We start from the raw sequence: 25,560 nt of genomic DNA, 5'->3' as shown, positions 1-25,560 counted from the left end.
AAGGGGGAATTGATCCCCAAGGGTCCTCTATCACAGCATACGTTCTTGAGTTTAGGGACAGACTGAAGGAGCTCACGGACACCGTCCAGGAGAACCTTCGGGCTGCCCAAAGGCGGCAGAAACGATGGTACGATCGTACTGCTCGGAACCGCACTCTGGAGGTTGGGCAGAAGGTTCTTGCCCTCAGGCCAACCAAGCAGGACAAGTTACAGGCCACTTGGCAGGGACCTTACCGGGTTGTGGCAAAGCTCTGTGACACAACCTACCTAGTGGCTAAATGTTCGGATGAAAGAGTCCGATGGACCTTTCATGTGAACATTTTGAAAGCATACTGGGAAAGATCAGGAGAGGTAGCCTCTATATGTGCTCCAGCTGTGGAAGATCCTGAGAATCTTCCCCTGCTGGTGCTCCCGGAGCTAAACAGAATTACTGCAGGGATAGAGACGATAAAGCTTGACGACCAGCTAGGGCCGACGCGGAGAGAACAAGCTAGACAGGTCCTTAGTCAGAGAAGGGAAATGTTCTCCACAGTCCCTGGGTACACTACTATGGCAGGCGGCTTACCAGATACCTGACGCAGTGAGAGAGAGGATGCGTCATGTGATTAAGGAGATGCTTGAGTTGGGAGTCATTGAGCCATCCAGCAGCCCCTGTGCTTCCCCGGTGGTCCTTGTACCGAAGCGGGATGGCACAACTCGCTTCTGTGTAGACTACCGCAGATTAAATGAGTGCACCACCACTGATGCTTACCCTATGCCCTGGGTCGATGATCTGTTAGATCGCATTGCTCGGGGAAAATTCCTGACAACCCTTGACCTATGCAAAGGGTACTGGCAAATTCCCCTGGATGCGGAATCTATTCCGAAATCGACGTTCATTACCCCATTTGGCTTATATCAGTCTAAAGTAATGCCATTTGGGATGAAGAATGCACCGGTGACTTTCCAGAGGATGGTAGACCAACTCCTTGATGGCCTCCAGGACTATGTTTGTGCATATCTGGACGACATTGCGATCTACAGTGATACCTGGGAGGACCATCTGGTTCACCTGGGTGTCGTGTTAGACCGCATCAAGGCTGCAGGACTAACCCTTAAGCCAGAGAAATGCAGCATAGGGATGTCCGAGGTACAGTACCTTGGACATCGAGTAGGCAGTGGACAACAACGACCCGAGCCTGCTAAGATTGAGGCAGTTGCCAAGTGGCCAACCCCCTGTACTAAAACCCAGGTCCTGGCGTTCCTCGGCACAGCTGGGTACTATAGGAAATTTGTCCCGCAATATAGTTCCATCGCTAAGCCCCTGACAGACCTGACTAAGAAGCACCTTCCCTGACAGGTACTGTGGTCCCCTGAGTGTGAAGCTGCCTTCCAACGATTAAAGAATGCACTAACTTCAGCTCCTGTTCTAGCTGCCCCTGACCCAACCAAACGTTTTTGTGTCCACACAGATGCCTCTACATTTGGGTTGGGGGCAGTACTGAGCCAAGTAGGACCTGATGGTGGTGAGCACTCAGTGGCCTACATCAGTCGGAAGCTGCTACCCAGGGAAGTCGATTATGCAGCCGTGGAGAAGGAGTGTTTGGCGCTGGTGTGGGCTCTCAAGAAATTCCAACCTTATCTCTACGGACGATCTTTTACGGTGCTCACCGACCACAATCCATTAATCTGGCTTAATCGGGTCTCCGGGGATAATGGACGTTTGTTACGATGGAGCTTGGCACTGCAGCCTTACAATTTTACCATACAGTATCGGCCAGGAAAGCAGAATGGGAACGCTGATGGACTTTCCCAGCAAAATGAACTGTAAAACTCTCCTGGACAGCCCCAAGCTGACCCGTGGTGGATCTAGTTGGGTCTGCTGGACTATGGGAGGGGGGGCACTGTCATGGACACTGGCTGCAAGGACCTTTTTCTGTCCACATTCACCCTGTTATTTGGTTGTTAATTCTGAACAATACATGATTCTTGAAAGAGCTGATCACATTGACATGCGGAGACGAACTGTCTGGTCACCTGGGCTGCCTTAAGTGTTGTGTTAATCAACATGTTAATTATCCATGAGTCAGCCCTACCTCGTTATCTAACCCCTTGTGTTAAATGTGTATGAAAAGGCTGTGTTCTGTTCAATAAAGCATTCAAGATTCTACAAGCTATTTTCAGCTAGACTTGTATTCAATGCAGCTATAAGAATATATCTCTCTAATTGTCATACTGGAGGAAGCTGTGTTACTGACGGAAGCACTCAGCGGAGTGTGGGATAGGATCCGTCACAGGGAGATTCACACTCTCTATTTGTCCTGTTTACCATTATCATTGAAAGTGAAAAGAAACATATTTTGGGTTGTCCCCAGAAAAGTAATAGAGGGGAAATCTTTTAATGGGGACACTAGTTCTGGCGACCAGGGGGCCCCATAGAATTCCCTTAATTTGATATCTTCTCTATTTTCCTGTTTTGGCTATGGGACAGGAAGTGAAGGTAAATCTCCCCAATGGGATACAGATGGCAAAAAAACCCTGGACAGGGGTTATAACTTTCCCTTGCTCTATCCGAAATGAAAAAAATAAACATTTTGCTCATAGTTCTGCTTTAGGAAAAAGTGTTTGGCCCGTCCCTCCTCCATCATTTACCTAGGCAAGCAACATTAGTGTCCCCAGTGACTTCTGGGATGTGCACGTCACTCTCAGCAGGACAACGCTGGATCCACTGGGTGGATGAGTATCTGAATTGTGCACATTTCAGAACTTCGTGTCCCCCAGTCTTTCAGGATGGGATGATAACCAGGGACTGGCTGAACTTTCATCCATATATGGTCATCCCTGATCAACAGAAGTTGATTGTTGGATTGACTAATGTCAAACAGGAATGTTGGAAAACTTTTTAGATCAGCACTGCAGCCCACAGTCAGAATAAAATGTTTCAGTGGGAAGGATTCCTCTATCCACTAGACTTGTAGAATCTATGTGTTTTTTTTTTTTGTCATTCAACTGGCTGGCTGATCAAAAATAATCCTCTATGGCCACCTTTTATAGTACATTGCAAACGCTCCTTCTGTTCATGGAGAGGAATAGTTGCCTGAGTTATATATATTTTTTTTAGCAGAATGACCTTTAAAGTTGAAGTATAACTGAAGCGCATTTGGCTGTACAGTGGAACCTTGGATTACGAGCACAATCCATTCGAGGAGAATGCTTGTAATCCAAAGCACTTGCATATCAAAGCGAGTTTCCCCATAGAAGTCAATGGAAACAAAGATAATTCGTTCTACATTGATTTCTATTGCATGCAATACCGCATGTGGCCAGAGGTGGGGGGAGGGGGCGCCGGAGAGACTCAGAAATACTCGAAAACCGCTTGGATGCACTCGGAAAGTAGTCCCAAGTATTTCAGAGTGTTTCCGAGTATTTCCGAACGGCTCCAAGTGTCACCTGCGCTCCCGCACCTCTGGCCAAATGTGGTACTGCACACCACGGAGGCTTGAATCCTGCTTGTTTTGCGAGACAACACCGAGTCAGGATTTTTAAAAAATAATTGCTTGTTTTGCGAAACGCTCGTTAACCACGTTACTCGCAATCCGAGGTTCCACTGTACTTCTATGGATCACAAGAGTGCAATTACGTTTGCACTCCTGTTACCCGTTTTCAGCAGAGAGGGGTTGACTTCACAGCAGTCGGCCCAGGCACTGCGTCATCACGACAGTGGAAGTCGGGATCTGCCAGGTCCCTGGACTGACACCCGGCTCAGCCTCTCAGCAAGCCGCTGAGAGCCTGAGACGGCCGCTCCACCCCCTACACAGCTCAGCGCTCCAATGAGCAAGGAGGGGAGCAGAGCAGAGAGCTGTGACTTACAGTCAGCAGCAATCTGCTCACATTGCTGTCAGAACCGAGCGATCGGTGGTGTTCGATAGCTCGGTACTCAGTGTACAGGTGCCGGGGGGACCAATGCTGCATCCACCTAGGTAAGTATAAAACTACAAAAAGCCCAACCCCATATTTCTTTTTTAATCGAAATTATGTTAGCCTCAATAGTGTCTGCTTACTGTATAAACATGCATCCTAAGGGGATACCCACATAAATATTAAATTATTGTTTAGTTTAGAGCAGGGGTCTTCAAACTGCGGCCTGGATGTGGCCCTTAGCTTGCCTTTATCTGGGCACTATTCCTTCCCCTCAAACTAAAGACGGGCACTATTTCTCCCACTGACATCAATGATGGGGCATTATTCCTCCCACTGACACCAATGATGAAGCACTATTCCTCCCACTGACATCAATTATGGGGTACTATTCCTCCCACTGACATCAATTATGGGGTACTATTCCTCCCACTGGCATCAATTATGGGGTACTATTCCTCCCACTGACACCAATTATGGGGCACTATTCCTCTTACTGACACCAATAATGTTGTATTTTTACTCCCGCTGACCTCCAAGCCCATGGCATTGTTTACTCCTACTGATGCCAGGGAATTTTCTACTCCCACTGGCCACTGTCCAGCTCCCCTAATATGTGAAGGGCAGTAAGTTTGGAGGCCCCTGGTTTAGAGGGTAAGGGATAAGCAGATATGCTTACTTTATTCCCCGCTCCTGCAGACTATCTTCCTGCAATACCGCCAGTCCCACAAAGCTTCCCATTTTTTGCAGGTCATGTGGGTGTGGCCTCTTTGAGGTCATCATGCACAATGCAGAACCAGCAGTGCAATCAACTATACAGTTTTTGACAACTATAGTCGATTAGGCAAGTATGTACAGTAGTAATACATATTGATTAGGCAAGTTATGTGTTAGTTTTAAAACTAAAATCACAATACTTGTGTCATCACAAACAGCCTGATGTGTGTGATGGGTCCCTCGCCAGCACCAGTGTCTTCTCCCTGGCTTCTCCTAGATGTCGGTATTTGGCCATCTTAATTGGCCGGTGTGGGATGACGTAACTCCTGCACGTGCAAAAGAGTTAGTCATTGCAGAACTCCGGTCCGTGCTGGTGATGGAATCTGAGCTGCACATGCACAACTCGGTGTACATGCCACAGAAGATTGCCAGCAAGCAGTCGGGTTCATTTTATTGAAGAATAGACTTTGCATGTCTCTTCTGCGATAAATCCACAAGCTTTGTAATTTTAACTTTTAGTTCTACTTTAGGTGTATTTAGTCCCTTGCCTTTTTTACATTCATTCATTCATTTATTATTATTTATTTATTATAGGTACTTATATTTTTACTTCAGACTGCACTCCAACTGCATAGACAGTCCAAAATCCAGGTTATCCGATGGGCATAGTTAACACAATTGCAGTGCAGTGAAAAAAAGTACAACATGCTGCACTTTTGTTTACCACAAATGCAGAAAAACACACTGCAATGCAGTACAGTACACATAAAAGCCCAAAGGAGAAAGAAGACGGACGTGACATCAAACGAAAAGCAAAAATGCACATGTAAAATATGCACGTCAATATGCGTGTCAAATACACGTCAGTGAACGTGCAGTTTCTGGTGTGAATGGTCCCTAATGGTTTAACAATAGGTGTGTGTCAAAGTTCAAAACACACAGTCTACAGTCTTGTTACAGTCTCTGTGAGCTGTGTTAGAAGGATAAAAGAAATGCATAGCAAAAATAATACTACAGATAACTCTATGCATCTCCATATGGTCCAAGTCAAAATTCAAACACTACATTGCAGGCCTTTAAAATAAGGTTTCAAAATGCAAATCAGAAACAACACATAGTTGCACATGTTGGTGTCATTTTTTCTCCCCTTCATTTTGCACATTTTTTGCATTGCACTTGCACAGTACAACTTTCTATATTATGAACTAAAGAAGCACCAGACAACATTTCATAAAGAATTATTCTTATTCTAAGGAACAACACAATGAAAAGCAGTTGTTCACCAATCTGTATAAATAGATCTTTGTTTCCTAGAAAATATGTACTGTATGGAATGCAGTTCTTGTAAAACCACTAAAGCGCATTCCTCTATACTGCTGTGCTAATATTATGCATGTGAATAGCTTGTTGGGATTGGTATAGCAAAGCTGTATATGTAGAATATGATACACTACCATCTTCTAATGATCATGTATTTGAGGTATAGTACAATCACATTTTTAAAATTACATTTTTTTTTTTTTTTTTTATATTAAAGTGGACCTGAACTCAAAAAGATTCAATAAGAAATTGCTTTTGCCAAACAGGATATAGCACTAAGCCTGTAGTTAAATAAAAGAACTAGATCCTTCACTAAGTGGAGGAGTGGGTCTGATAATAAAGTTGGCAGTGCCTCCACCCCGGACAGGCCCTCTGTAAAAAGAGGGGATCCCTTTTCTGGGAAAATAACCAGTAATCCTATGAAAGTAATTGGAAGCAAATGAGCTACTGCAACCAGCATATAACATTTAAAGTGGTGTTCCACCCTAAAAAAAAAAAAAAAAAAAAAACATTTGGAAATTTTTTTTTTAACTTACCTCTAAATGCCTGTTGCTAGGGGGTCCCTCCTAGTCTGCCTCTTTCAGTGCCTGGGCTAGTGACATCACTTCCCCTCGGCACAGGAAGGGCTCAGCTCTGCTCCCTCCCTCTTGTCATTACAGGTCCCAGATGACTGAGCGGCCAATCACGGCGTACGCAGTGGGTGCCCGGCTGTGAAGCCACAGCCCGGCGCCCACAGTTGCAATGCCGGCGCCGCCGAACGGAGGGGGAGATGAGCGGGGCTTCGATCACCCGCATCGCTGGACCCTGGGACAGGTAAGTGTCCAATTAAAAGTCAGCAGCTGCAGTATTTGTAGCTGCTGACTTTTAATTTTTTTTGGGAACTCCTCTTTAACTATAATTAAATAGATGCACACTAGTTTGTAAATAATACATGCTTAAAGATTAATAATAGTACATACATCCAAGGTACAAACAGATATTATAGTAGACCTGTGATGATGGGGAGATCCTCTAACTGTCGTCCAACCAGCCTGAAACCGAGCTTCTCACCAGCAGAAACCACAGTGTGAAACTGGAACTCAGAGTAACCTAATCTACTCTGTATCTTGGTCCCTAGCAAACTCTACTCTGTTGTGCAACCAGACTGCCATTAAGTGGTGGTTGGATGTACAGGACTGGTTTGGCTGTGTTGCATGTAGTTTCACACTGTGCCTATGGGTGTCGTTGTTGCCATGGGTCGGTGTTGGAAAGGCAACGCGCTGAAGCGTATGGGTGCTCTTCTGTCCCGGAGATAACTCGGTGGAGGTGGTCCTCCGAGTTGCATTCTGGGAGAGGGTTTTTATGGGACAGACGCCATGTTTTAGGGGGGTTTTTTTTCGTTCCACCTGCTGGCACTCCTGGCCGACAGGTATGTGTTAGGAGTACTACCGTGTGGTCCTCCGACCGGAAGGACCACGTTGCTGCAGCATGTGGGTGGGCCCAGAAGCCTGTCTGGGGCCTACCACAGCGGCGAGGGAATGGTCCTGTGCTGTCTGCTCTATGGGAAGAAGCTGGAGTGCTACATATATGTATATATAATAGTATATATAATATATATATATATATATATATATATATATATATATATATATATATATATATAACCAGGGTGGATTTGATTTAAATCACTAGTAAAAAGGCTTGATTTAAATCAACCTGATTTAAATCATAATTTTTAAAGAGCAACTGTCATCTCCGTCCCACAACGGCTCCTCCTCTGACCCGCTGTTGACTCGCCGACAGTCCCATTCACTTTAATAGGATGGCTGGTGATGCAGCAGTGACACAGCAAGGTGAGGGACATGGCGGCAGCAGGTGAGTACATGCCCACTAACAAACAAAATGAAGGTTTCCTATTTCGAATAAGCTGTCAGTTTAGTAAAACAGCGATATCAGCACCGATTCATTCATACAGTTTGTAGTGTACATATATTTGCAAAACAATGGGATAAAGGAATATTGCTGAACTTTGTTTTATCTCATGGTTACTGTGAAATTGTTTGAATGCATCAATGCAGTGCATGTTATCTCAGCTTGCAGAGCTTGGATTCATTGAATGAGTTTACCAAAAATATAAATATTGCAGAATATACAGCCTCATGCTACGTAACTAAGCTCCATTTCATGCTGAATAAACTAAATTATTAATGTGTCCTAAATAGAAAACTATCTTTAGATAGATTTTTACTCCAAAAGCATTTTATTAAAATTTGAAACAAATCAAAAAAATCAGATTTTAAATTAAAAAAAATCCTTTTTTTTTTTTTAAATTGATTTTTATCCACCCTGATACATGTACAGTTTCTCACAAGTGAGTACACCCCTCACATTTTAAAAAATATTTTATTATATCTTTTCATGTGACAGCAATGAAGAAATGTTACTTTGCTACAATGTAAAGTAGTGAGTGTACAGCTTGTATAACAGTGTAAATTTGCTGTTCCCTCAAAATAACTCAACACACAGCCATTAATGTCTAAACGCTGGCAACAAAAGTGAGTACACGCCTAAGTGAAAATATCCATATTGGGCCCAATTAGCCATTTTCCCTCTCCAGTATCATGTGACTTGTTAGTTTTACAAGGTCTCGGTGTTAATGGGGAGCAGGTGTGTTAAATTTGGAGTTATTGCTCTCACTCTCTCATACTGGTCACTGGAAGTTCAACATGGCACCTCATGGCAAAGAAGTCTCTGAGGATCTGAAAAAAAAAATTGTTGCTCTACATAAAGATGGCCTAGGCTATAAGAAGATTGCCAAGACCCTGAAACTGAGCTGCAGCACGGTGGGCAAGACCATACAACGGTTTAACAGGACAGGTTTCACTCAGAACAGGCCTGGCCATGGTCGACCAAAGAAGTTGAGTGCACGTGTTCCGTGTCATATCCAGAGGTTGTCTTTGGGAAATAGACGTATGGGTGCTGCCAGCATTGCTGCAGAGGTTGAAGGGGTGGGGGGTCAGCTTGTCAGTGCTCAGACCATATGCCGCATACTGTATCAAATTGGTCTGCATGGCTGTCGTCCCAGAAGAAAGCCTCTTCTAAAGATGATGCACAAGAAAGCCCCCAAACAGTTTGCTGAAGACAAGCAGACTAAGAACATGGATTACTGGAACCATGTCCTGTGGTCTGATGAGATAAACTTATTTGGTTCAGATGGTGTCAAGCGTGTGTGGCGGCAACTAGGTAAGGAGTACAAAGACAAGTGTGTCTTGCCTACAGTCAAGCATGGTGGTGTGAGTGTCATGGTTTGGGGATACATGAGTGCTGCCGGCACTGAGGAGATACAGTTCATTGAGGGAACCATGAATGCCAACATGTACTGTGACATACTGAAGCAGAGCATGATCCCCTCTCTTCGGAGACTAGGCCAAAGAGCAGTATTCCTACATAACAACCCCAAACACACCTCCAAGACAACCACTGCCTTGCTAAAGAAGCTGAGGGTAAAAGTGTTGGACTTGCCAAGCATGTCTCCAGACCTAAACCCTATTGAGCATCTGCGGGGCATCCTCAAATGGAACGTGGAGGAGTGCAAAGTCTCCAACATCCACCAGCTCTGTGATGTTGTCATGGAGGAGTGGAAGAGGACTCCAGTGGCAACCTGTGAAGCTCTGGTAAACTCCATGCCTAAGAGGGTTAAGGCAGTGCTGGAAAATGGTGGCCACACAAAATATTGACACTTTGGGCCCAATTTGGACATTTTTCACTTAGGGGTGTACTCACTTTTGTTGCCAGCGGTTTAGACATTAATGGCTGTGTGTTGTTGTTTTGAGGGGCCAGCAAATTTACACTGTTATACAAGCTGTGCACTCACTACTTTACATTGTAGCAAAATGTAATCTCTTCAGTGTTGTCACATGAAAAGATATAATAAAATATTTACAAAAATGTGAGGGGTGTACTCACTTTTGTGAGATACTGTGTATGTATGTATGTATGTGTGTGTGTGTGTGTGTGTGTGTGTGTGTGTGTGTGTGTATATATATATATATATATATATATATATATATATATATATATATATATATATATATATATATATATATATAAATATATATATATTTCTCTCTATTCACAGGCAACTATATAAGGTATACCTTGCTAATACCTGAGATTGGAACCCCATTGTGCCTTCAGAACTGCCTTAATTCTTTGTGGCATAGGTTCAACAAGGTGTTGGAAACATTCCTCAGAGATTTTGGTCCATATTGACATCATTCTGATTCTACCATCTGAATGTCGCATCTGAAATCGAAAAGTCCAATTTTGGTGAACCTCAGTTTCCTATTGTTAGCTGACAGGAGCGACGCCTGGTGTGGTCTTCTGCTGCTGTAGCCCAAACCCTAGAGATGGTTGTGTGTGAAAATCACAGTAGATCAACAGTTTTTGAAACACTCAGGCCAGCCTGTCTGGCACCAACAACCATGCCACGTTCAAAGTCTCTTGAAGCCCCTGTCTTCCCCATTCTGATGCTCGGTATGAACTTTAGCAGTTTGTCTTTGTGACAGACTGTGCAGCATGCAGCTTAGGTGCTTCCGTCCATACACAGGTTTCTCCAGTCTGGAACCAGGTATTGTGGCTGAATATTGCACCCAAGAACTAGAAGACACTAGCTTAGGTGCCATAAACAATTGCAACAGCCACCTTTTTATTCTTCAGGGCCTCTGCTTTCATAAAATGTTTTGGGGTTCTAGGTAATTTTCTAGCAAAAAATGTTGATGGTGAGTGTGAAAAATAAACTAAAAAATGCCCCGGAAAGCAAGTGGTAAAATAACACCAAACAAACGGTGCAGTAATTGTCAGTCAAACTATCAGAGTACTGAAAATGTAAAAATGGCTTGATAATGGAAGGGTACACAGGCTTGTACTCAAGTGTTTAATAAATCTGTACTATGTGCTTATACTATAGCACATTCTGTTATGACTTTCCTGTGAATTTTATCTCCCTTCTGTATTTGTAACTTTTGCTACTTAAAACAAATGAAGCAGCACACCTTCTTTCTCGTTGGATCATTTTATATTTATTTCATATAAAGAAAAACAGATTGAACATTTTTTGGTACTGATTGCCAGAAACCACAAGCAGACTACCACGAGGAAACGGCATAACTGCTTTCCCCATCCTGTTAAACAGAGACCTTTATGTGGCTTCACATCTGCCATTTTTGAGGTTGAGCAATGAACAGCATGATTAGTTGCTAGGGAGTGGGCTGTGTTGAATCCTACTGTAATTCTTGGAGAGAAGGAGTGCAGGCATCCGCCAAGCATGCTGGAGTTTAACCCGCACTATGTAAAAAAAGAAAAGGTGATCTCTCTTTTACTATAATTATAGCTGCTGACTGCTGTGTCTACCAATTTTCCAAGGAGACTAAAATTGTACAGCTGATGTGCTGTGTTTTTCCTTTTTTGCTTTAAATAAAAATCTAAAGCTTCATTGCAAGAACAAGTGATTTCTTCTTTATCACAGAAACAGGAAAATTTACCTGCATGTAATATTTAAATTTGACCCCCTTCCTACCCAGGCTAATTTTCAGCTTTCTGCGCTGTCACACTTTGAATGACAATTACGCGGTCATGCAACACTGCAAAATTATAAACTAAATTTTTATCATTTTGGTCGTATTTAATCACAGCTGGGTTTTTTATTTTTCCTAAACAAAGAAAAAAAAAGTGAAAATCTTGAAAAAAAACACTTGTTTTTCTTTGTTTTTGTTATAAAATTTTGCAAATAATCTTCATAAATTTAGGTCAAAATGTATTCTGCTACATTTCCTTGGTCAAAATAACCTAAATTAGTGTTTATCTGAAAATTGATCTATCCTGGGGGGCAGGAGGCGGAGCCTAGCAGAGCAGACATGCATTGTTAGAGCTCCACACCGCTGAGGAGAGAAGAGAAGGACAAAGCGGAGCCTGCAGGCTCAAAAGGTATCCATTTGAACCTTTTTGCCCCAGGGAACAAACTGTGAAAGTTTGGGCAGGAAATATGGTACTGGGAGGAAACCGTGGCAGAAATAAAAATCACCTCACAAAGAGCTCACAGGCACTCACTGCAGCTGAAGCAGCTCCAGTCACCTCACAAGATACAGCATCAGGGCGCTCTCACAGACAGAAAATGTCACAGCAAGACTCTCCATTTGAGTCAGATACAGAACAAATCCTCTCACAAACTTCTCCACAAGCCTCCTCAGTATCCCCAGTAATATTATTACAATTTGAAAAGATGCTTCATAAGGCTTTAAAACAAACCTCAGACCAAATAACAAAAAGCCTAACCAAAGAAATAAGAGAGCTGGGAAACCGCACCGCAGCCTTAGAAATAAAAATGGATGAAATTGAAATTACAACCCAAGAAAATATAACAGAATTGGAACAATTAAAAAAAGAGAATTTAATACTTCAAACTAAGCTCGAAGATTACGAAAATAGAGCCAGACGTTCAAACTTACGCATAAGGGGAATACCTGAAACTGTGGCAGACCTGCAATCTACTATTACTGCTCTATTACAAGAACTAAAGCCAGATATCCCTATTGAACGTTTAGAACTGGACAGAGTACACAGAGCCCTCACAACCAAAAAGAAAGATGGACCCCCACGTGATATAATCACAAAATTTCATTATTACAGAACGAAAGAACAAATACTAATTGCTGCAAGAGAAAAAAAGGAACTTAATTTTCAAGGACACAATTATCAAATTTTTGCTGACCTATCCCAACTTACTATTACTAAAAGACGATCCATGAAACCCCAACTAATGGAACTGCAACGCCACAACATTATGTATCAATGGGGCTTCCCCTTTTCAGTCAGATTTAACTACCAAGGTACAATTTACAGAAGCAGATCAGCAGATGAACTACAACAAACCCTTTTAAAATTAAATCTGACAGAACCCACAAGCAGCAACACTCCCACACGCAGAAGAATGGCATCATCTTCACCTTCAGGCAGCACCCAGAAAATTTCAGAACAAAATGGGAATCATCATTCTCACAAAAGAGGCCGTTATGCCACATCATCCATGGACCAAGAAGATTCAATGGACTGACATCCTAATTCCTGATATCTCTTCATTTATTATACTAAGAGATGGTTCTCTATAAAAAACCTATATTTATAACTGAATGTAACTGCATTCTGATAGTCACACACTGTGTGGGATCATGTTACATTCCAGTTATATTTCTTATTACTTCTGATTTATATAGCCTTAGAATATATAAGTGAAATAAGGAAATTCTTGTTCAGTTATATATTATCAGGTAATAACAATAGATTTATTACTTTTTAGGACAAATATGTTCAATAATCCAGAAGTAATGGAAGCTTTTTCTTTCTTTTCTTAAAACAAATATATTATTATCTAACTAGTTCCTAGAATTATGTTTTTGTTTATTCTAATCTGAAGCAATACAACCTCAATTTTATGAGTTAACATATCTAAACAGTTACGTATGAATAAAATATGTAATTGTTTACTCTAAAAGGGTTAAAATCCCAAAATAATTCAAACTATCTTCATCAATACCAAAGTTATTAACAGTACCTTTCTAACTGAATTATTTAGCCTAGGGCAAGACTAACCATATACAACCACCCTGGAATAAATAATTTCAACAAAAACTATATTCTGCACTCCAATTAATGAAGCATCATTTTGATGTCTTTTGACATAGCACTTCTCTCCTGTAAGCGGAAGATCCGTGTACCCCCATTAGCCCTCCTCATTTTCCCAACCATATTATGTGGGAATGTGACAAAGGCACTTATTCCCCTGAGAGAGATATTTATTCTCTTTCACGGGTAAATTGTGATTACTTGCAAAAAATAATTTATACAATGTATCATCTAATCTCGTATGTTTTTTGTTTACTCTTTACTCCAGAATTCACTGGTTTCTTTTCTATCTATTCATCTCTTCAGTCCACACAGGTTGATCTGCGCAGTCAGCTCTGCATAACAAAAAGTAAGTCAAACCTATTTGATCTATTGCCATGGCACCACTGAATATACTTTCCCTGAATGTTCAGGGAATAAATGTCCCTCAAAAAAGGACCAAAGCCTTCCGTACTTTCCATAACAAGAAGGCTCACATAGTATGCCTCCAAGAAACACACTTCACCAAAGATTCTACTCCAAAATATATTTCTCCTTTTTTATCAACAAATTTACACGGCTTCTGCCTGTACCAAGCAAAGGGGAACTCTAATTGCATTTCACCGATCCACACCATTCACCTTATCATCAGAAATTAAAGACCCAGAAGGTAGATACTTGATACTCATGGGTTATATAATGGATACAGCAATCACGGTGATTTCCTACTACGCTCCTAACAAACAACCTACACCATTCCTCTCACATATATTACAAGTGATTAATACACACAAAATAGGAACAGTGATAATGTGTGGGGATTTGAACCAGGTCCTCCTCCCATTTCTAGATAAATCACCTTTTACACCATCCAAAATAACCTCTAGATTACCTTTTTCTCAACTTCTTTCCAAATACAATCTGGTAGATTCATGGAGAGAAAGTAACCCAATGAAAAAGAAATTCACTTATTTCTCGCACCCTCATCAAACCTTCACCAGAATAGATCATATTTTTCTAACAATAGGAATGATACCAGAAATTATTGCATCAGATATAATTCCGATTCCGTGGTCTGACCATAATGCAGTATACACTACTATAGCCTCAGCCATACCAAAAGCGCATGACCCAACGTGGTACTTACCGGACATAATGCTCAAACACCCACTACATCAGATGGCCATTGAACAAGCTTTAAAGGAATACATATCAATTAATAATACAACAGACATCTCCCCAATAACACTGTGGGAAGCTCATAAGCCTGTCTTGCGTGGTACAATACAAAGACAAATGGCACTATTTAAACGGGAATGCAAAAATCTATCAAAAAAACTAGAACTCAATTTTAATGCAGCCTACATATCATTCCAAGATAATCCATCTCAGAGTACAAAATCTCATCTGGAAAAATCTAGATTGGAATATGATCTATTTCTCACTGAGTCAGTTGATAAATCCCTCAAACGCTCCAAACACAATTTCTACATGAATACAAACAAACCAGGTACATATTTGGCTCGGGCATTAAATTCAACTAACAAATCTTTCAAACCAATACGTTTGAAATTATCAAAAAATGTTTACACTTGTAATCCAGTTAAAATAGTCCATAAATTTCACTCACATCTCGCAACTTTATACAAGACAAACAATGAATTTAATCCTACAGAGGCTGAATCCTTCTTCTCAAAAATAACCTTACCTGAGTTATCTCAAAATCAAAAAAGCAGTTTGGATGAGCCTATAACTATAGATGAAGTTGCTAACGCCATAAAAGACCTAAAACTTAATAAAAGACCAGGCCCAGACGGCTACTCGGCTTTATACTATAAAACATTCTCAGAAATACTCTCTCCCATTCTCACTGAAACTTTAACAAACTTCTAGATGGACATTCTTTTCGGCAAGAAACACTAATGGCAATTGTTTGTATGATCCCAAAACCCCTTTCTGATGATACTTCCTGTGTGAATTATCGGCCTATCTCTCTGTTAAACCTCGATATTAAATTATTAGCAAAAATAATAGCAAAACGCCTCAATAGCATTATAGGAAAATTAATACATAGAGATCAAGTAGGCTTCATGCCAAATAGACAGGCAGGCGATAATATACGCAGGGTAGTGTTATTGGCACATATTGCTAAAAAACGGAAAATCCCTTTATGTTTTCTGTCTCTCGATATTAAGAGGGCATTTGACACAGTATCCTGGCAATATATGCAATATTCATTACAAAAATGGGGTTTTGGACCCCACTTTTTAACATGGATCAAAGCATTATATAATAAACCCAAAGCCTATATAAAATATGCTGGATACAAATCTGAAGCCTTTAATATCGAAAGAGGTACCCGACAGGGTTGCCCATTATCTCCCTTATTATTTGCCCTTATACTCGAACCCATGGCCCAATACATCAGAACAAACCAAACTATAACTGGCATTGAAGTAGGAGGTATTACACACAAATTATGTATATTTGCAGACGATTTATTACTTTTTCTATCATCACCACAGGTCTCTGGTCCTAACTTAATACCGGCTCTTGATGGGTTTGCAGCCCTATCCGGCCTTATGATTAATCCTAAGAAATGCCTAGTGCTTAATATTTCACTCACAAACATGGAATTGATCCCGGCTAGGGCTGCACTCCCATTCACATGGGCAGAAAAATCAATCCCATATCTTGGAATTCATTTAACAGCATCTCATTCTGACTTATTCTCAACCAATTATCCTCCTGTATTAAGACAGATCACAAATCTAATAAAACAATGGTCGCAACTTCCTTTATCCTGGATAGGGAAGATTAATGCAATCAAAATGACTATTCTACCCAAATTGCTTTATCTATTCAGAGTCCTCCCTATTCCAATTCCTTCCCATTTTTTGAGAATAGTACAAAAAAGAGCAACTTCGTTTATATGGGGCTCTTCTAAACCACGTATACCTATACACACACTACATCTTCCCAAAAATAAAGGAGGCCTGGGATACCCTAATTTTACTAACTACTACAGAGCAGCACATTTGGCCAGTCTGTCCAAATACCATGCAAAACAGGAAATCCCATTATGGGTATTTATAGAGGCTTCAGAAAATGACCCTCTATTAATATCAAATTTATTATGGCTTGATCCTAAAGGCCGCTTTAAAATTCATAATCCCATAACTAAACACTTCTTATCTCTCTGGGATAAACTAAAAACCAAATATCAGTTACAATCTCCACACAATCCTCTCCTTTCTTTTATCAGAAATCCGGCCTTTTATCCGGCATGGATCTACCCAAATTCTTTTAAAGCTTGGACAACATCAGGCATTCAGACACTAAATGACTTCATAGCATCTAAATCATTCCTTTCATTCCCATCGCTTAGAGAAAAATATGATCTACCAAACTCTGAGATATTTAGATATCTCCAAATCAAAAATTTCTATACACCATTCCTAAAGGGGGATACACCATTATCCCAATTATCCATTTTTGAATCAATCTGTACAAAAGATCCATTTGCTAAAGGTACAATTTCATCACTTTATAATCAATTATATGGAGTAGCAAATCTTAATAGACCCTCTTACGTTCAGAGGTGGGAGGAGGACCTGGGACGAACTTTAGAAGACACGGACTGGTCTAACATATGGCTCACATCTAAGTCATCTTCACCCAACATCTTAGCACTGGAGACAAATTATAAAGTCCTAACTCGCTGGTACCTTGTACCCGCTAGAGTGGCAAAATATTCACCTAATACCTCAGCTCTTTGTTTTCGAGGATGCCCAGAAATAGGCACATATTTACACATATGGTGGACGTGCCCAGTAATCCAAACCTTCTGGAAGGAAGTCTTCGTGATTGCATCTAAAATATTTAAAAAAATAATACAACCAGATCCATATTTAACTTTACTTAATCTAAAACCGGAATGGTTAACACTCTCTCAATTCAAACTTATGATCCAACTAATAACGGCTGCAAAACAAACAGTGGCCAAGGCATGGAAATCTCCTACATTGGTACTAGCAGAAACAATTCACAGAATGAATAATACAATGTCCCATGCTAAGATGGTAGCCATCGATCAAAATCAAATTCCAAAATTTGAAAAACTTTGGCATCCTTGGATAAAACAACAGTTCCTGTCAAACTTCAATGACTCTTTCCTGTTGCCATGGTAACAGATTAAATGACTTGCAGAGACACCCATTCTAAGGCTTCAAAGAGAACTAAAAAGAATAATAAACTGACGAGCGGGACAACCTTGTGGACCATACCTCTACCTTTCAACCCTTTTTCTTCTTTCTCTTTCCTTTTCTCCACCTTACGATTAAAGCTCATTATCAGAATTTATTTGACCTATATACACTCCACTTGTAAACAATATGTATAGTAGGTATAAATCATTTAAATACCTACAAAAGTAACTAAGGAAATGATATATATCTTTAATTTAGGTTTACGTGAACCCAATGTTTAATATTTGAAATTTCATGATATTTACCTATATAAACCCTACTGTAAAACAATGAGCTTACTTTATAGATCCTTGTAAACTTACTTTATGTATCTTTATAACATTGTATACTCAATAAACTTCTTTTGACAAGGAAAATTGATCTATCCTGATGTACTGACATCATTTCTTGAGGCCCAAAAACGTCAGGACAGTACAAATACCCACAAATGACCCCTTTTTGGAAAGAAGACTGTCCAGGGTATTTAGTTAGAGGCATGGCGAATTTTTTGAAGTTGTAAACTTTTTTTTTTTTTTTTTTTTTCTTTCTTAAAACACTGTGACTGTGTTACAATAGTAACATTGTACTACTCTGGAGAAGGGATCAGTTTTTTTTTTTTTACACATTATGATTGCTTATATCAAAGAATTTAATTGGTATAAGCAACCATTTTTACTGAATGAAACTGATTCATTCAGTGTCTTTTGGGCTGTTTTGGGCTGTGATTGGCCCTGTCTGTACCATGTGATCACTGTGACCAATCACAGCTAGTAACACAATTGTATACAATGGATGGCAGGAAAGAAAGCCATTCATTGTGTACAATTGACATGTGATCTGCTGTGATTGATCACAGCGATCACATGATACTGGCAGTGGGCGGATATAATGATCAGTCATCGGCTATGTCTGCCGACAAAGCCGGTGACAGATCGTGCTGCTGTGTGGCCCCGTGAGAGGTGCGTTCTGGGAGGAACGTCATATGACGTCCACTCAGAATGACGGAAGTCCTGCCTGGCTGTCATTTTGCTATAGGCCATTCGGGAACTGGTTAAAGAGGCCCTTTCACAAGCGGGCCCAGGTGAGACTAGAATAAACCCTTGGGTTACCCTTGTCTATCCAGAAGAAAAAGACCGTAGAATTATCATAACTATCTGGTGGGTCGTGCAATACATTTTTGCTGTCTTCATAGCGTTCTGCTGTGTTCTTTAGTGGTGTAGGTGTTGACAGTGGGAACCACAGCATTAAGTGGGGGTATTTTATTCGACACACTCGAATGGTGGATGGCACTGTGCCCAGAGCTCAGGAAGATAGCAAAGTCCTAACATACCACCCACCAGATAAGGGTACAATACTTACAGGGTTTTACAGGATAAGTAAAAAAAAAAAAAAAATCCAGACATAAGCCCTTCCTTTTTTTTTTTTTTTTTTCAAAGTCAGCATTCGAAAGTACCTAAGTATCTCACCTTCCCCTGATGCATATTTACATGTGGCCCACAGCATCTTGCATTTGTGGAAATCCTTTGTGCAAAATCTTTTCTGTGCTGGCCACTTATGCGCAGTAGATCCCCATGGAATTCTAGAAGTCTGGGCAAACAATGTAAACAAATGACCACTGATCCTGTAACCCTTTTGCTGCAAGAGCCATTGTCAGTTTTTTTTGCACACATTTAAAAAATTGTTTTAGGCCTGAAGATTGCATAAATCCCCCAAAGCAGACACCCTAGAGAATAAAATAGTGGTAGTTCCAATTTTTTATACTACACAATAATAATGCAAAATTTCAGTAAAATATACCCCGAAGTAAATTTTAGGTCACACAAACGCAACAAATTACCCAAACTTTCGGTAAGATACGAGGGGTCTTCAAAAAGTTTCTGTACTTTTTTGAGTTAAAAAAGTGTGGAAACGTTTTTAAGAACCCTCGTACATAAGATGAGGTTGCACAGAGTAAATAGATAGCCAACCTTAAATGTCAAACCTTAAATTTGGGTGCGCCGTGAAATGGTGACAAACTTCAGTACCCTATATTTTCCATACGCAACGTATTAAAAGTCCCCTGTAGGTCATCAGTTCAGTGGTATGGAGGAGGTCTGGTGGAAGAAATATTGCTCTCACTCCAGCATGTGCAGTGATATGTAACATGTACCGCAATCAACGTTTTCCTGTGTAGGTGTCTGTGTCTTGACGCACACAATTAACGTTCCTATGTGCATATATGTGGTTGTGGGGGCTCAAAAAAAAATTTTGGGAGGCATTTTATGTACTTGGGTGTAGCTTTCATTATTTACATTAAAAAAAAACAAAACAAAACATTTTTTTACTTACAGACCGCTTCCATCAGACAGGCAGAAACCCCCCCCCCCCCCCCCCGCTGTCAGGTCTGTACAAGGTATGGACCTGGCAGCGAAAAGGTTAAAGGGTAATACTTCTTTTGTGGGGAAAAAATACAGCAAATAATAAAAAAAAAAAAAAAAAATTAGTGTATACAGTTGTGACACAAGCCGTATTGTAATTTAATGTTGTAAAAATTATCTTTCCTTTTCAATCTGCAGCACTGTTATTTTCTGTAAAAATCAGTGCAATATGGCAACCTGGAGTTGTTCTGTACACCTCCAGAAATGTCATTTCCTGCTCGTGTGATTCGCTCACTTATTTTCACTTATCTCACTCTGCACTAAGTCTGATCTTAGTCTGCACTAAGATCCAAAGTCAGATTTTAGGCATTCTCTGCAACAAAAAATGCATTTTTGGAGAGATTCTCATAAAGGGTTAATTCTAAAGGAATGCAGACCCTGCAACTTTCCTCATTAGAGCATTGCAAGTGTTTTAGCTGATCATTAATGTAAAAAGTCACACGCATTCGGAATCCATATCCAAAAGACATAGAAGAACAAACACCTTTTTCTTCAGTTCTTAGTCTTCGTTAAGCAGAAAGCGATGACTGTCAGTCACAGCTCTCTGCTCTGCCCCTCCAGTGGTCACTGGAATGCCATGCTAGGGAGGGGGTAGGAGGGCTCAGTGGTGCGCTAAGAGGCTGAGCTGGCTGCCGGTCAGGCATATGGGCGGATCCCAACATTGTCAGGATCCCGGCAGAGATGGACCAGCTCTATAACATCAGCTGACAACAGGCTTTAGTTTGCTGTCGGCTGAATCAGAGTCAAAATAAGAACAGAAAAGTGCACTCCTGTGACCCATGAGAAGTCTGTCCAACAAAGCTTTGGCCATACTTCTCCTTTAAATGTTACTGGATAGTCAAGATTTGCCTGTACCTTTTAGTTGTCTATACCTCTGGTCTACAGATGATTTTGACATTCATTGATGGTAAGCTTTGGTTCAGGCAGCGGAGTGAATCCTAACAATATTGTAGGGATATGACCATATTAAATTATGAACAAATCCACTATAGCAGTCCTTCTTGAAATTAGTTACTTTAGCCAGCATGGGTAAAGTGCAAGCTCACTTTACCTATTCAGCAGCGGCACAAAACTGAAATATGGGTGCACTTGGAAACATTTTTGCTTCAAGTTCACTACGAAACGTTCTAGTTAGTTAATAAAGTTAATGAGTCCATGATTTTCCTGAAGAAAAAATGAATGTGCTTATTGTGCTTTTACAGGTCAACTTTGTGGCATGTCAGTTGTTTGCTCTTGGTGTCGCTGTTTGGTTCCGTACCTACCTGAGTGCAAGCCATGCACACGCTACTGTGCGCCATGCTTTCGCCACAATCATTGGTGTTTACCTCGCAGTGTTTTGCTTTGGATGGTAAGTAATATAGGACTTTTTATGACGTACTGTTCTGTAGGCATGCACCCATATAGTGACAAGTGAACTGTAAATGGGATCAAAGTTTGTCAGGGATGTTTGTCAAGATCAAGAATATTCTGTTGCAGAAAGGTGCATCAGTTTTGGAAATGCTTTTCATTTTTTTCATTGAGTCAAATGGTTAACAATAATGTAACAAAAAGAGATAATTACCAAGTGGCATTTAGTCAGAAACTCATGACAGATCTTGGGACAAGACATTGTCTGTGCAAACTTTGTCTTTTCTGCTGCTAGTCCACCTACATCATTTCCTGTCAGATTCTTTGTGCTGGTGTTTCGTCAGATTAGGTGACCCGTCAGAATTTGTAACGGAAGTGATGTTCTGTTGCTGCCATCTTGCTACACCATGCACTCGTCCACAGTAAGGATACAGTGAGAAGGCGACAAGAGAACATCTTGTTACAGCCAGAGTTTTGCCAGTCACACTTATGCCCCCTACACATGGTTGTTGGCTCCAACTTGTCTTGCATACACAGTCACACAAATGTTGGCCGAACGTGGGAACGTGGTGACGTACAAGACATACAACGAGCCGAGAAAAAGGAAGTTCAATAGCCAGTGTGGCTCTTCTGCTTGATTCCGAGCATGCGTGAACTTTTGTGTGTTGGACTTGTGTACACACGATCGGAAATTCCAACAACAAAGATTTGTTGGCGGAAAATTTGAGAACCTGCTAGCCAACATTTGTTGGCGGAAAGTCGGCCAACAAATGTTCGATGGAGCATACACATGGTCAGACTTTCAGCCAACAAGCTTGCATCCAACATTTGTTGTCGGAAAATCCAATTGTGTGTACAGGGTATTATTTTTAACAGTAAACAAAGCTTATATAGTGAAATGCACTATTTAAAAATCCATCTGACTGTTTAGATGTTCAATTTTAAAAGCAGTGGCAAGCCTGCTGATCTCAGAGGTTTGGTAATCTGACAGAACACCGCTGCTTTGAAAAATCAACATCAAAACAGCCTGAGGGATTTCAAAATACTGAATTTCACTATATAAGCTCCGTTTACTGTTAAAAATAAGTGTAAAATGCAAGACACCGGTGGGTGTAACAAGATGTCCGCTTGCCGCCTTCTCACTCTATCCTTACTGTTGACGAGTTCGGGGTGTAGCAAGATGGCAGCGACGAAACATCACTTCCGTTACAAATTCTGATGGGTCGCCTAATCTGACGAAACACTTGTCTGTCTCAGCTTCAACTGATAATCCTAAACTTTTTGTTATGATCTCTTTGTCATTGGGCAGATACATAATGTTCTGTATAAACAATTAAATAATTTTTGCACAATAAATGATGACAGGGTTAACTGTCTTTATGTTGTTTATTTGTATCTGGTTAAAGTGGTTGTAAACCTTTTACAACCACTTTTTGCTACAGGTAAGCCTATAATAAGGCTTACCTGTAGCTACCCTGGATATCTCCTAAACCTGCACGGTTTAGGAGATATCCCCTGTATCTGCATGTGGCGACGTCACCGGCACATGCGCACTGAAGCAATGGCATGTACGTACCGTTTCTTCAGTTAGACTGTGCCGATACCGGCGGCTCCCGTGCGCATGTGGTCAATCACAGCGCCGGAGGCCGCGATACCCAGAAGTAACTGTGTGAGCGATGTCGCCGGCTTGAGCGGTGAACGAGGACCGCTGCAGGGGCTTCGATCTAAGGTAGGTAATACATAATGAGCTAGTATGCTATGCATACTAGCTCATTATGCCTTTGTCTTGCAGGTTGTTTGTTTTTTTTTGTTTGTTTGTTCATGGGTTTACAACCACTTTAAACAGTTTTATGCACAAGGTTCTTGTGATTTCCAGATCTAGCATTGTGTTTTTAGATTCATCATGCTTCAGCTAGAATTATGAATAAAAGTGGGTTGTCAGGTTTTTCAGGCCACAGTAAATATGGAACTATTATCGTCTTCAATGCATGGTTTATGTATTTGTTGCAGTATCTGTGCAGAACATAGATGTAAGGCTAATCATACACACTTCGATTTCCCCATCCATGCTACACTGTCTATATGGAACTATTGTATTCTGACAGCCGCTGCTCCTGTAACTGTCAGAATACTTTAATATGGACTGGATTTGATTGACTGCAGTCACTTTTCCGCTAAGAATTTACCATTCGGCTCCTTTGATTTTTAAATCAAAAATTGTCAAGCCATGTGGTGCTAACAGGGCCACCCACAACTCAAAATTTAACCCATATATAACTAGCATGGATGTAGGCATGTATAGCTAGCATTAGCCTGACAGGGGGATAACAAACATCTCCCTAAGAACCATGGATAGAAATGTAGCACCCCCCTAGTTTAGGTGCTAGGATGTACAGTATATAGTTAGGTCAGTGTAATTTGCTCCTCCGCCTAACAGGGGGAGCTAGAGGCAAATTTATTGTCTAGCATTCTGCCTAACAGAGTGCTGCAGTTTACTAGACAGGACTGCTCATGATGTTCTGGTGCTGTTGAGTTTGCCCGGGCTCCTCCTGCTCCTCCTGCCTTCTGGAAACTACTAGACTTTTCTGGAACATAGGTGGGAGCTAGGCAAATGGGCAGAATAAATATGTATGCAGCTCTGGCTAATTGCCGGGGAGGGTGCCCCTGAGCATGCTGGGTGCTGGCATATATATAGTATATATTCTGGGAACACATGGGCTCTGATCCTTCCCATAGTGGATTGCCCCAGCTGGCGGAAAGGCTGCTGCCAAGAGTCCTCAGGTGGGCGACCTGAGGGCCTGAAACTATTAAATTTGTGAAAGTCCTGAAACACAAGATTAGTAAGCCCAGAAATGCAAGTTTTCATTATTTTTTTAAATGTTGGACTATAGTCTATGGAAATTGAGTGTTTTCCCCAGCACCAATGGCATTATTTTTTTTTTTTTTTTTTAATATCTCTTTATTTGAAAAAGTTATCCGATACAGCATATACAACAATCACATCAAAACCAATGGCATTATTAGCTGTTATATTACTAAGACCAATTAACTCAGTGCTATGGCACATTCCTTAGACACTTAAGCATTGTTCTTGTAAAATGATACTTCTAAAGAAGGGTTTGGAAGATCAGAAGTGGAAGGAAATGACCTTATGGACCATTTACAACAGTGGTCTCCAAACTGCGGCCCAAGGGCCAGATGTGACCCTTTGCTAGCCTTAATCCAGCTCTTTGTTTAATCCAGTAATTCCTCCCACTGACACGAACACTGGGGCCCTGTTTCTGCCACTGACACCAAGAGTGGGGAATAATTCCTGCCAAAGACGCTAATGATAGGGCATTATTCCTCCCACTAATATGAACGATGGGGCACTATTCCTCCCACTAACACCAACCTTTGGTCACTATTCTTCCCACTGACCCCAACCACGGGGCACTATTCCTCCCACTGACACCAACCATGGCGCACTATTCCTCCCACTGACACCAACCATGGGGCACTATTCCTCCCACTGACACCAACCATGGGGCACTATTTCTCCCACTGACACCAACAACGGGTGACGGTTTCTTCTACTGATACTAGTACCGATGCTATTAAATATTATTTGATACAGTAGATACTGGTACTATTCCTCCCACTAATATCAATGATAGGGCACTACTTCTCCTATTGACCACCAAGCCTGAAGCCATGTTTATTCAAACTGATGCTGGGCCCAGGACATTTTATACCCCCACTGGACACAATCTGGCCCCTTAAAGTCTGGAAAACAGTGACCTTGGCCTCTGTTTAAAAAGTTTGAAGACCCTTGATCTACAATATATGCTGATGTGCCTCTCAATGTTAGAAACTGCACCGGATCACAGGAAGTATGGCTGTCTCCTGCAGCCTTAGTCACTGTGGTCACTATCCATTTACACCAGATACTCTAGGTTCAGCAGTAATACTTTAGCATTTACTGTACATGCGAAAGAT

The 25,560-nt window shown here is 41.1% G+C and overlaps 1 protein-coding gene across 1 annotated transcript in view; it reads left to right on the top strand.

Annotated features, from left to right (window-relative positions):
- The window catches only part of MBOAT1 (membrane bound glycerophospholipid O-acyltransferase 1), a 99,194-nt gene that overhangs the window by 17,554 nt on the left and 56,080 nt on the right, over nt 1-25,560 (top strand). The window contains exon 2 of the mRNA XM_073631138.1: nt 21,438-21,583. Within this exon, the coding sequence (XP_073487239.1) occupies nt 21,438-21,583 (146 nt within the window). The remainder of the gene's footprint in view (nt 1-21,437; nt 21,584-25,560) is intronic.

The sequence above is a fragment of the Aquarana catesbeiana genome, linkage group LG05, assembly GCF_042186555.1.
Source record: "Aquarana catesbeiana isolate 2022-GZ linkage group LG05, ASM4218655v1, whole genome shotgun sequence".
In the NCBI taxonomy this organism is placed as follows: Eukaryota; Metazoa; Chordata; class Amphibia; order Anura; family Ranidae; genus Aquarana; species Aquarana catesbeiana.
Note: the sequence above shows the minus strand (reverse complement) of the source record. Positions and strands in the feature narration are given on the sequence as shown.